Raw genomic sequence first — 13,266 nt, 5'->3', positions numbered from 1 at the left:
AAGTATAGATCTCCATAACCCTCCAGTGGATCTTTTTTGTTTTAGTGTCTAAATTGTTATAAAAAATACTGTCTACTTGTATAAACTGGTGTTGGATTTCTTTTGTGTCCTATTGATTTCTTCAATTGTTTTGATGCTGTTTAAATGCTTAATACTTATTCCTCTTTGTAAGCCTTGCTGCTCAGAGCCTCAGCTACCCAAGGTTGAGCTAAAGGGTTTACAGTTAAACCTCCCGAATCCTAAAGGGGTTGGTTAAGTATTACACGGCAAGGTCGCACAACCGCACCACATAACAGGCTTCATTTGCTCACAGGCATTCTGGGAAGAATTTAACAAGGCTACATTCACCATTTCCCCTGATGATTCTAGCCCCGTCCTTAAATTCTTCCACAGTACAGCCGGTTGCCCATGTGGTCCCCCTACTTTTCAGTGATTTCCAATTTCTTCTCTCTACGGATGTTCTCTGTAGGCTCTTGCTTCTCTTGTTTTTTCGACTGTCAAAAGCCTTGAAAAACGTATTTGAAGATGGCAACCACGCAGAGAGGCTGCCGGGGTGCATGTGTGGATGGACATAGCACTAAATAGTAAAATATTACCCCAGCAAAAAGAAAACCAAGCATTGGCATAGCCAATTGGTCTCACCTTTGGGACCTTAGAAGTGTTTAACCATGCAGCACATTATCTGTGCCACCATGGATTGAAGAGCTAACCAATTACTATACACTGAGTCATGCAGTCTGATTCGGGAATATATGCTTGCCTGTGCCTCTTTCTGGACAGCATTATGATAAACACTGGGAAGGCTTGTGTGACGTCAGATGCAATGGGCACCAGAAGCCAGTCTATACAGCAACTTTTGACGGAGTGTAAAGCATCTGCGTTACAAATAAATAAATAAAATGGAAGCATTACCAAACTAGTGTTACCTGCTGGCTGCCTTTTCACTGGGAAGAGATCTTATCTTGTGACAGTCCCTTGAAGTGTGGGTGGTGAATGGGTCTTAATCAGCGTAAATGACCCAAAATCACCATATGTTAGGGGGACACTAGGTCTGTATTGCGATTTTATCCTTTGAAATATCCCAGCTGTAACCCTAAGTGCCCATTGTGTAAAATTTGTATTCAATTTGTGTTATACAGTTAACACTACTGTAACAGCTGCTGCCAGCAATGATATGGTTTGAGGTGTGCGGTTGTGTTTTAAAGTAAGGACTAGGAGAGAAAAAAATACAGGAGAAGAAGATAGCAAACAGGAAAACGCATGCAGCAACAGTGTAATAGAGCAGGGCTGAAGAGGGCAGGTAAACTAAGAAAGGATAGGAGCGTGGGGTTCTAGAAAAGGAAGCAAACACAGGACGGTTGGGGAAAGCAAATCAGGATAAGAGAAAAAGGTACGTTTGTAGATTTAATATGGGGAAATGCTTAGCAGCTGCCAGTAATATCATGGTGTGAGCTGTGCGGGTCGGTTTTAAAGTAAGAACAAAAGTAAAGATAGGAGCAGAAGATACCCTAGCAGGGACATGCACGCAACAATGTATTTATGCATTAATTCAATCAATTAACCTTCCCTGCCCCTTCATTCGTGTTCAGAACTGCAAGAAACACAGTAAAGAAACTTTGCGCTTTTAGAACTTCACAATAGATCCTAAATTAGCAATGCATCTAAAGGCTGTTGAAAGTGTTCCAGGGACGCTTTCTTAGAGAAACGAGTGGAGTCAGAGTGCACATTTCCAGTAATAAAGTGCAATCTCCCAAGTAAAGCCAGCATCCTGAGAATGGTGTAACCTCACTTTTGGCAATCAATTCTGGGTAGCTCTTTTAAGTATAGAGAGCAGGTTTACTCATATTAAAGTGGTACAGTGTGGAGACCAATATACACCAAAAATATTATATATATCCATTTCCGTGTGCTTATTTCTCAAACCTTACCGCATTTGTTTTTTTACAAAGTGAAGCACATGGTACCTATAAAGTTCGACATGGAAGTATGCCATTTAAGCATAGTAGTCACATCACATCGTCCTGTACTCCGGCGGACTCAATCAGGTTCATACAGGTGTGGAGGATGGGGCGTGATGTCCACGACTAGCCTCGTAACATGGAAATGTGAATAAATAAAAATAACAAGCACGTATTTAAACAAGAAGCGCCCGCCATTAATCAATAAGGGCAGCTTCCCGGGAGTGGTGTGTGGGCGCCACTAACTACACCAGGAAGTTCATGGCCCGCGGAAGGAAAAAAAGTGAAACAGAGGAGAAGAAAAACAAGCCAAATACAGTGAATAACGAGGGGAATACAAAAATTACTAAAAAAGCGAGAGAAAGTGAAAGCACAAAAAGTAACAGCTAATGTGGCCTTGTGGTGCATCTGCAGTCTGCTCTTTTTCAAAGCACATACTCGTGCCTGTGGCGCGCTCCTGCTCGCTCCCGTAAGGTGGATGCAGACACAAGCACGAGTATGTGCTTCAACAAAAAGAGCAGAACGATGGCTAAAGGTCTCCTATGCAGCACATACTCACGGCGTAGGCAAGACCTAAACACAGGACACCTAAGAAAATTATTCTGGACTTAACCACTAGATGGCTGAATAATGCACAGCATTTGAATCCAGAAAGATTCATCCTGCAAAACAATCCTGTGAGTCGATGCCCACATGCATTGTAAATAAAGTGAGGAGTCACACCATACATTTCGACTTAAAACACTTTGAAAATCTTGCAAACATCCAAAACCAGATAAGATTATGCAGAGCATCTGTACCTACAACCACATTCTATGAGCATTCTGGGTTCACGCACGCAGAGGGGGAATGACTAATGCTTATGACTTAATTAAAATCCAATGATGCAGAACGAACATTTCTCTAACTGAATAGAAAAAAACCAAAAACAGTTGTAGACTAGTCTATTCTGTATGAATATGTCAGCAATTAAGTAGCAAAACTTAGCAATGGGCAACGAAGAGCTGTTCAATGGCATAGAAAATGAGAAAATTTACAAAGAGGCTAAGCCAGCGGAGTTCAGAGGATTTCTGGCTACAACGCACAGTGATAAAAGTCTCCACAAGATAGGAGCTAGTGCAAGTTAAAAAAAAGTTTGCAAGACATGTCTTTTAAGGCTTTTATTTTTTACACTTTTTTTGTATTAAAAAGGAAAAAGCATAATTACCACAAATTACAAAGGACTAAGCACTATAAGAAAGAATCACATCAGCCTAACAGCAGATATTCTGAACAATAACGTTATTATACAAGCGCTCATTCAAGTATTTGACATTTTTTAACCTTTTCTTTTTTATTTTAGCGTAATGATCCTAGCATAATGTTCAATATTAGCTATTAACATTCAGATGATCGTGGCTGCTGCACACTACCGGTGTTTGTGCTCCCTCTGGCTGGTACTGTGCGTTTACTCATCTATACAGAATGGCCGATGTCAAGTTGCGATGTTAACTCAATTTGGGGGAAAAATAAGAGACAAGGTGCAAAGAGGAATGCATTAAAGCGATTATCAAAAGAAAAAGGGAAGGGAGAATGAAGTCACAATCCAAGAAATGGCGGTTTAAATGATGACTATTTTCTAAAGGGGCAGAAGTCACTGAGGGTAGTCCAAAAACAGCTAAATTATCTCAGCATTTTAATTTGTATTTTGCTTATTCTGAGCCCTTGCCCACAGGCTTCTTCCTTCATATGCCTCAACTGGACACATCAATTTTGCTTCGTATCCAAAATACCTATCAAAAGGAATTTTAATTGAGTTCTCTTTTAACTTAAGACTTTCTGGGCTCATTCCAAGTTCTGAGCAACTAACAAACTTTGCAAAATAAATAAATATATATATATGGTGTGCATATATTTGTGTGTATATATGTGTATGTAAGTACATATCATTTTATATATTTATATATCTATATAAATATATTTACGAATGTAACGATTACTTATTTCCATCCTCACTCATGAACATAGTCCAGTTTGCCCTGTGTATAAAAACATCTGGAAAAAAATTAGCATGTCCTTGGGAAAAATACCATTCTTAAAGACCCAAACAGCAGCATGAGGCAAACAATACTTTAAACTCATCCTAAAAGTCTATACTAAATGCCAATACCATCTTAAAGCCTCTGACTGTTGCAATTTAGGGCTCCACAAAGTCGCATTCTTCAGCAGTTAACTGCATGGATCAGAAAGCAATTTTCTCTTCGACTCATTTCAGCTTTTTCAAGCAGCCAAAGACATAATAGGTTTAGGGAAAACAATCAATGCTATTTCAGTGCACAGGAAAGATGGTTAAATCAATGTAACAATTGTACTACAGCATCTCAAAACGTGCACATTTTTCACGAGTTAGACCTCACTGTAAGAACTATAATCATATAAAGATTGTCTTATGTCTGACGAATCTATGCAAACAGAACAATGCAAAACCAATGGGTATTTGTAACCATTGCTTTCATTTTGCCACTGATTTGCAGGTTGAGCTCCCAAAAATGTCAGACTCATATTGATATAAGAAACATTAAAAGAGGACAATGAGTTCACTTAGAGTGCTACAAATATGATCCGCTGGAAATAAAAAAATGCAGAAATACTCGAATTTTAATTACCCAGGACTACTTTCCAGTCAATCATGTTTTTACTCGCTGTCTCACTTCAGAGAAGAATCATTCATATGCTAATCAGTCTTGGACCTGCCCAGTCCAAAATGCTACGCCACACCCCCTCTGTAGTAGTAGATAAGCATCCACAGACCCTAGAGTGTTGCTGTTTTTCAGAAGTGATGCACAAATGGAGTCTAATACAACAGCAACGTAAGTAACCAACACATGGACATACTTGTCCCAGTTAGGGTGACTCAACGAGAAAAGCAGAAGGCGATGGAAGAAATGCTCATTAATCATTTAACCACACTAAATTACATTTTCTTTCTCTTCGCAATAGATAGGAAGTAGCAATATGTAAATCAGTTTTGGTCCTGCCACAAAAGGGGCACTACAACTTCAACTGCTATGCAACGACCCATCTCTACGAGATCAGCAACACAACACTTTTGTTATTGTCCTAGATGGCCATTATCAGTGAGGTTCAGCTCAAATACTACGTTGCAGTAAGCGAACAGAATTGCATCTTGACTTAAGAGAAACAAATTTAAGCAATCCATCCATCGCTTAGTTTGTGTGAAAACTTCAAAACCAGTTCAACAATTCGGAGGTTTAACATGTAGCCATTGTAAAATCTAGAATGTTCTCTCAAATAACTACATAACAGACTGGGTGAGAGCAAGCAGGAATTTAGGAGGTCAAATATGAGCACGTCAATTTGACTAGGACATAACATGTTTTGATCCATCTGGTACTGCATCAGTCGGGTGCAGGCACACATGTGGTTCTTTTGATTTCTGATAATCCGCATACACAGAAATTAAAAACCATTTTACGTTTTTACTAAAAAAGACCCAACACTGTCTGAATGGATTATATATGCTGTAGCACAACACACTGCTTTGTACTGATGAGTTCTAAAAAATGTTAAGAACTTTGCCCTAGGTGCCATTCTCTCTTATTACGATTGTGCTTCAAGAACAGTCCAAAATAATGCAAAATAAAATCTAGGAGGAGGGAAATATCCTTTTGCCTTATACATAGGCTTGCATAAATCAGCCAATGAACATCTGCCCTATGTACAACTTTGTGAAATCAAACTCGTGCTCTTCATAAAGCACACTAAAGAGCACAAAAAACCTGAGGATTCCTAAAATTGTCAATTTTTAAGTAAAGGGCAGTATGGTGTTCCACCCGCATTCTTTGGCAGTAGAAGAAAACAAGAAATCGGCCTGATACTACAGCATTTAACTGCAGTTTAGCTGGATGGCCTTTAAGATCAATGCTAAACACTGGTTTACTATATTACGGACTAGTTGGTCGGTGCCAGGCTGCAACAGGACAGAAGTCAAAGGGAGCAGAACAATAACATTAGTTTTGATCTAATACAGAATCACATCAAATTATTGTTGACTGTTTACCCCTTCTCCACAGGAATGCAGCATTAAGCAGCCTTCACCCCCACCCTTCTGTTGATTCAGAAAACCCACCTTCAGCTAAATTTTAAAATACAAATGGGGACTATGGTTGAATGTTAACCACTTCTGGTTTCCCACTCAATTGAGCTAATGGACAATGAAAAAGGTGACAGGTAGTAATGTAATCACACCGTTAGCATGACCTCTTTTGAATGTGTCACATAACCTGTGGCAATTGTAATCTAGAGCCGGATTTCAAGGCTACGGAAATTCATCCAAGTCTTACTGTAAATCATTATATAAATGAGAGCCTCATGCATATATAAGATCCTGAACCTTTGCCACACTTGCCACACTTGCAGCCTATGGCTAACAGAAAGTACAATTGATGAAAGTAAATCCTCAATCTATATAGAAAGATCAGCATCCAACATTTTAATACACAAGAACTAAGCATATGCCCCTCTAGACCCTTCAGCCAACAATCTTCCAGGTGCCAACACAGCATCAGCACACCGATCCACCCAAAGCAAAACGCCACCAGGAAGGCCACCAAACCACAAGTAGTCAACAGGCTGGTGTTCTGTATGTCAAATGTTCAGATGAGATGATTACCTCATATGAGCAGGCAACAGCTATTGTTCCTCATCACTGCACAAATGATCGTTAAAACCAGAGTTGGGAACGGGTAGAAATACAGCCTTCTTTTAAGATCATCTTTATAATAAGGCAACTTTTTAAAAGTTTTTTTTTCCAACATCTCACAAGAGGGGAGAAACGTTTATGCTTTTTTCTCTGTACAGTTTCTTTGACATGGTTTTGTGTTTTTGATTCTAAAGTCTGGGAGAGAAAAAAATGTTACAAAAGTTAAAATAATTTCTTTACCTCTCCCAAATTCTTTTTTAAAAATGAACTAAAATGAAAAGACGCCTTCTCATGCAACGATGTTCTCAGCGGATTTGATGCTCAGAAGACTTCACCACCCAGGCTTGGCTGCAGAGGGCGTCATGCTGGCCCCAGCCTGAAAATGCACCAACCACGGCACCCCAGTAGGTGTCCAATTGTTCCTTATGGTAAAGCTAGGGTGCAGGAGAAGATCTGAAGAGCCACCATTGTTCGATCAAGGAAGGGGAGTTACTAAGACCTAGTAACAAATCCACAGGTGAATGTCTGAGTGCGCACGTCTCCTTCAACCCTTGTGGAGGCCATCTCTGCCCAGTAATTTTGGTAATCCAGATGGATGATCAATAATTTAAAACTTGATATATATATATATATATATTTGTATTTGCCCTCCCCAAAAAAAAATAATTCTCTCCCCCCCTCCCAACCCTCCATCCAACCGAAGGTAACTAAGACATGGGAAGCACGGGCAGCCAGTTCAGTACAAAGCCCTTTGCTGAAAAGGTGATGGTCTTGTGTAGTACGCTCCGCCAACCACAAGAAGCTGTGTGCATTGAAATTGCTTCCTGCAGCATGGTCCAACACCCAACTTTTCATCTTTTTTTCCCAAATCAACCAAAAGAGATATGGCCTCTCCCTCCCTAGTCATAAACACAGGCTTCTGCTCTTCTATTTCCCCTGAATGGCTTGTTGCTCAGCCGTCGCCGTGCCTGCAGCCTGCTGACTTGTGGTTTTGGCACTTTCCTTTGCCAGCTTATTGGGCGAGACTTGCGAATGGTTTGCAGAGGCAGGCTGGCTGGCTGACTTGCTGGAAGACTGAGATGGGTATCGTCGTCTTCCTTCAGATGTCGATGGGTGTCTTCTAGGGCCACTCTCATCAGCCATGGGTGGCTAAAAAATAAAGTGAAGATTTATTGAACAAAAATACAAGTTTGCTTTACAATGCAGACAGTAAATGACTCAAATGCTTTTACATGATTGGCACAAACATATGTTGATGTTAGGGTGTACTGTGCTCACATCAATCTTGTCAAATCTACAACACCAGGAAATGTTAAGAGGATCGTGCAAGGTACAAATCAAGGGCTTTGTAAAGTTTAGCTCATTGTTTTTTCAATTCGGGTCGCTGATATCAGAACCTAGAGTCATATGGCAAGCCCGTCTGCACCAGTCAGCGTCCCGGACGAGGCCAGCGCCAGCTGTGCTGCCAGATCTGCCACTAATGCTGCCACTCTGACTTACCAGTACAATAGGGAGGAGCTGCTGTCCCTTAATGCCAAGTCGTGTGTTGCTTGTAACAAATGGTACTTAATGGCTGAATTGATGCCTGCTTGTAGTAAGTGCAGGTACAAATTTTCTTCGCCTCCTAGGAACTTGTATAGGGGGCGCCATTCTCCACCGCCTATTAAGGCGACTTTAATTAATGCTTGTTCAGTTCCAAAACACTCCCAGGACATTTTTGACCTTTTGACTAATGAGTCTCTAGATCTGCTCTTTCTTACAGAGACGTGGCTTTCCCCTTTCTCAAATCCCGTGAGATGGCCATCCGAAACTAGTTATAAGACATAAATCTTGGCGGGGCAGGAGAGGAGGGGGGGAGGAGACATGGTGTTGCAGTGGTTGTGAGGGAGGATTGAAGTGCCATTCCAATGAGCTGGTGGAATTACCGGACATTGAAGCAATGGATTTCTGTGTTTTAGATTTCACCTCATTTTTCATTGGGATGGATTTTGCTGTATAGACCCCCTGGCCCTGTTGGACTTTTTCCCAGCATTCTTGACGGCTGGGTTTTGTCTCGAGCCCTACGATACTCGCACTTTCTGCTCCTTGGAGGTTTTAATATACACGTTGACAGTACTGAAAAGGAAGATACCCAAGATTTTCTCATCTGTGCCTCAATCTGCCCAACTCCAACAATATGTCACTTCAGCTAAACACTGTGGAAGCCACACTTTGGATGTGATCTGTTCCAACTTTTCACTGGCGGTGGCGTCTCCTTTGAAAATAACGTGGTTGGATCACTATTTACTGTTTTTCTCATGGCAGCTTCCAAGGAAAGCCCCTTTGGGCAGATCTTGTAGGGACAGTCTGGTGACTGTCATTCACAGAATCGATCCATTAGCTTTCAGTCAGGCACTGGCCGAATGTCTGCCTCAGCTCTCAGAGGATTTACATGGGGCCCTTGAGAGCTACAATAATTGGATCGCTAAGGTGGTGTTGCATCTTACCCCGCAAATTAAACCTAGGCGGCAAAATGAGCCTCTTTCTAAACCCTGGTTCTCTTCTGCACTTAACGTAGAAAAAAAGAACGGTAGAAGGTTAGAGAGGCAATGGAGACTGAATTATTGCAATGAGGCCAAAGCTACCCTCAAGACGGCTCAAAAATGGTACTGCTCTGCTATTAAGCAAAGTAAATGCCTGCATTATGCGGAACGTATTGCTTCATTTGGCAATAATGCTAAAGAGCGTTTTAATATTGTACATAAGCTTTACATCACTGAAAGCTATGATCAAAGCCCATGTCCAGTCGCTCCCATGCTGTGAAAATCTGACTTTATTAACAAGGTGAGAACACTCCAATCTCACTTTTGTAATTTGGATACACAGGCCCTTCCTTCCTCCCTCGTTCTACAAAATTAATTTTCCACTGTGGTCTTGCTCCTCCTTTGATGTAATTCCGATCCCTTCCTCCTGGAAACAGGCCTGGATTGTCCCCCCTTAAAAAAAAGGCATCCCCTGATCCCCAATCTTCCGGCCAACTACCATCCGATCTCACTTATTCCTGCTATTGCTAAGGTCTGTGAGAAGATGGTTAGTAAGAAGCTGACTGCATATGAGGAAAAGCATGGACTCCTTTATCCGGCTCAATCTGGCTTTAGAGCCTCATATACTGCGGAGTCTGTATTGGCGGAAGTTGCTGGAACCATCCGCGAAACCTTGGATATGGGCGGCGGGGCAATACTGGTCCTTTTGGACCGGTCTCACTCTTGACACTGATCCTCATTCACTCCTCATTGCCCGCCTGCAACAGCTGGGTATTATGGATTCTGCTAGTAAGTGGCTTACATTTTTTTGGAAGGCGTGTTTGGATCCCCCTGTTTACTTCTTCCTCCCACGAGCTTCAGACTGGGGTACCCCACTCTTGATTAACATTTATAGGTCTCCTCTTATTCAACTGGCGGAGGAATTAGGTGCCAAAGTTGTCGTCTATGCTGACGACACTCAGCTTCTGTTTACTTTTAATAAACAGGAGTCATCTACTGATCATGTCAGGACTTGTCTGGCAGCTGTGTTTAATTGGCTCACTTCCAGCCAGCTCAAGTGTAACGAAGACAAAATGGAGATTGTATTCTTTGGTACGTTTCCCCCTCTGTTCTGGCATTCCTTTTGAGCAGGAGTCTCCAAAGCACTCGCCGAAGGGCCTCCCTGTCAAGAACCTTGGGATCTGGTTTGATGAAATGCTTTGTTTCAGCAGCCAAATTAGTAAATTGACAGGTACTTGCTATGGCATCTTGAAGCTACATAAAGTTCTTGCTCTTTCTCCTATTAGCAGCTAGGGAAACTGTTACCCGTGTGCTGGTCACTTCCCGTATCAACTATGCCAACGCACTATGTGGGTCTTCCTGGTTTCCTCCTGGATAGACTACAGGTGGTTCAGAATGCCGCTTCCATGCTGCTTCTAGGCCTCCCTAAACACGTGTCCGGCTACATTTGCGTAATCTTCATTGGCTGCCTGTGAGAACACGGTTTAAGTTCAAGGCCCTGGTAATGGCCATGCTGCCTTGTACGAGTATGGCCCCGTCTATATCAGGAAGCTTTTTCAGTTCTACATTACTGGTAGACATCTGCGCTCTTCTAATATACTAATGGCCTCTGCCTAGATATCGCCTGAAAGGTGAGGTGGCAGTTCTTTGGCATATATGGCTGCGGTGGCCTGGAATGCTCTTCCGTATGTTTTAAGTATCTTGCAGAATCCCATTAAGTTTAGGAAAAAGCTTTAAACTTTTCTTTTTAACTGAATATCTGTCTCTTTTCTGTTTTACTTGGACTCTCGCCTGGACACTAAGTAGCTGTGCACGTTCTTAAACTTGCTAACATGAGTTGTTAAGCACTCGAAAAGTAACAGTGTGTGGCTTACCAATTAAAACAAAATGCTGAAGCTATTATGGGCATATGCAGTGAATGTAAATGATACTCTGAACTTGCATTTTAGTTACTCACATCAACACGAAAGTCCTCCAAACGCCGGAATCTGCGAAGGTAGTCCTGCAATTTGGGGTCAATTTCCAAGTTTTTGGCTTTGGAATATTTTAAAAATGCCCAAAACTTTTCAAGTCCATAAAGCTGCCCTATAAAATGTCGGAGAACCAATTAAATATGTTAGGATTCCTAAAATAATCACATTTTCCAGATCTCTTCATATTATAACACTTAGGACAGCTAAATCAAATTATACTTCCAGGATATGGATACGGATACCAATTAAGAAATAAGGATTAGTTACTTACCTGTAATCCTAGTTCTCTTCCAGGGGTATCCTCATCAAAGTCATAAGCATTAGAATAGAATATTCCCTCCCATGCGCCGGACCACAGAAACACAATAATATATGCGATATATATATACATACACACACTCACTCCTCTGTTAAGAAGACCACCAGGGACACAGCGGGGCTTGAACAGTTTATTTATTCAGGAACAGTGGCATGACCGGTTTCGGCTTGTGCCTTTTTCAAACGCCTTGGTCCGTAAGCAGTGTCAGCTCCCACACAACTATTTGATACAAGCTCCTCCTTCCGAGTCGTGGTGGGCTCACCTGAATCTGATTGTCTTTGCTGGCGCTAGTGTTGGGGACATACAAATAAGCAACTGCAGCCTTGTACATATCAGAGCTGAATCGTGCTGTAAGGACTTCCCATCATACCATGATAAAAACATGCATTAGGAAAAGTGAAAAACATGTTTTGAACTGTTTTAATGCACAGCAAACAGTAGAAAATCCTATACAGGACTGAAAGCATATCCGGCTCCCAGGCTGCATTGCAAATCCCAGTCTAAAAAGACTGAAAAGCTAACTCATAGCAACATAGAAATAAACTGACACCGTGCCTTTAAGGCACGCATGGCCCCCAGCTTACCATCATGCCTCAGGGGTGACAGTTGGGTCAGTTCTTTGCGGAGACTGACTAAAGCCATGGCACAAAGAATGAACAATATTTCCACAAGGGAAAAAATCCTTTGCCCGGGGAGGCGGGAGGGTTGCTTATGACTGATGAGGATACCCCTAGAAGAGAACTAGGATTGCAGGTAAGTAACTAATCCTGCCCCTTCCAGGGGATCCTCATCAATAGTCATAAGCATTAGAATAGAGTAGCGAGCCTCACCTCATCTCCCTGCGGGCAAAGGAATAAAACATAGCAATAAAAATCAAGAAACTCAGAAGAACTAAGCTTGATCGGATATATGCCTATCCAAACAGATTCCTCAAGGAGGCCTGGCCTACTTGAGTATCAGCCCTGGAATCGGATTCTAGACAGTAGTGCCTTGTAAAGTTATGAACCGATTTCCAGGTCGCACCGTTGCAAATCTCTGACATGGGAACATCATGTAAGAATGCCACTGTGGCCGCCTTCCCCCTAGTGGCATGCGCTTTAGGCGACACCAGTAAGGGCCTTTTAGCCAGTTGATAAGCTAAGTTAATGCAGTATACGATCCATCTAGAAATGTATCTCATAGCTACTGGAAAGTCTGCTCGCATGGCACCATAAATGACAAATAACTGGTCTGTTTTATTTATACCCTTGGTACTCTCTAAGTAAAAATTTAAGCACCCCTTTGAGGTTCAAGGTATGCAACGACCGCTCAGGGTTTGGGAAAAAAGATGGAAGGAAGATGGATTGATTAATTTGAAAATCAGACACCACCTTCGGGAGGAAAGACTGATGCACCCTCAAGACTACTCTGTTATGGTGGAAGACAGTGTAAGGCTCTTTTGTACACAGCGCTTGGATTTCACTTACTCTGCACGCTGATGTTATGGCTACCAGAAAAGCGGCTTTCCATGACAGATGCTGCAAGGTGGCTCTGTGGAAGGGCTCAAAAGGAGGCCCCATCAACTTAGATAACACTAGGTTTAATTCCCATGGAGGAGAAGGGTTCCACACAGGGGGATAGACTTTCTTCAACCCCTGTAAGAAGTCCTTGACCACCTGCATTTGAAACAATGAGGGCTGGGTAGGCGACTTCCTATACGCTGTAATGTCTGACAAATGCATCCTGATAGTAGCATATTTTAACTCAGATCTTGCTAAATAAAGAAGATATGGAAGAATAACATCTCCCTGCC

At 41.9% G+C, this 13,266-nt stretch overlaps 1 protein-coding gene across 2 annotated transcripts in view; it reads right to left on the bottom strand.

Moving 5' to 3' along the window:
- Window positions 1-3,282: 3,282 nt before the first annotated feature.
- Window positions 3,283-13,266, bottom strand: part of LOC147659395 (la-related protein 1-like) — a 784,977-nt gene continuing 774,993 nt past the window's right edge. For both annotated transcript variants that reach the window (XM_086951772.1, XM_086951771.1), the window contains exons 18-19: window positions 11,140-11,267; window positions 3,283-7,809 (exon numbers count right to left, since the gene is read on the bottom strand). In XM_086951772.1, coding sequence (XP_086807898.1) covers window positions 7,588-7,809; window positions 11,140-11,267 — 350 coding nt within the window. In that variant the 3' untranslated portion in view covers window positions 3,283-7,587. The remainder of the gene's footprint in view (window positions 7,810-11,139; window positions 11,268-13,266) is intronic.

This window comes from Lissotriton vulgaris, unplaced genomic scaffold (assembly GCF_964263255.1).
Source record: "Lissotriton vulgaris unplaced genomic scaffold, aLisVul1.2 SCAFFOLD_866, whole genome shotgun sequence".
Lineage (NCBI taxonomy): Eukaryota > Metazoa > Chordata > Amphibia > Caudata > Salamandridae > Lissotriton > Lissotriton vulgaris.
Note: the sequence above shows the minus strand (reverse complement) of the source record. Positions and strands in the feature narration are given on the sequence as shown.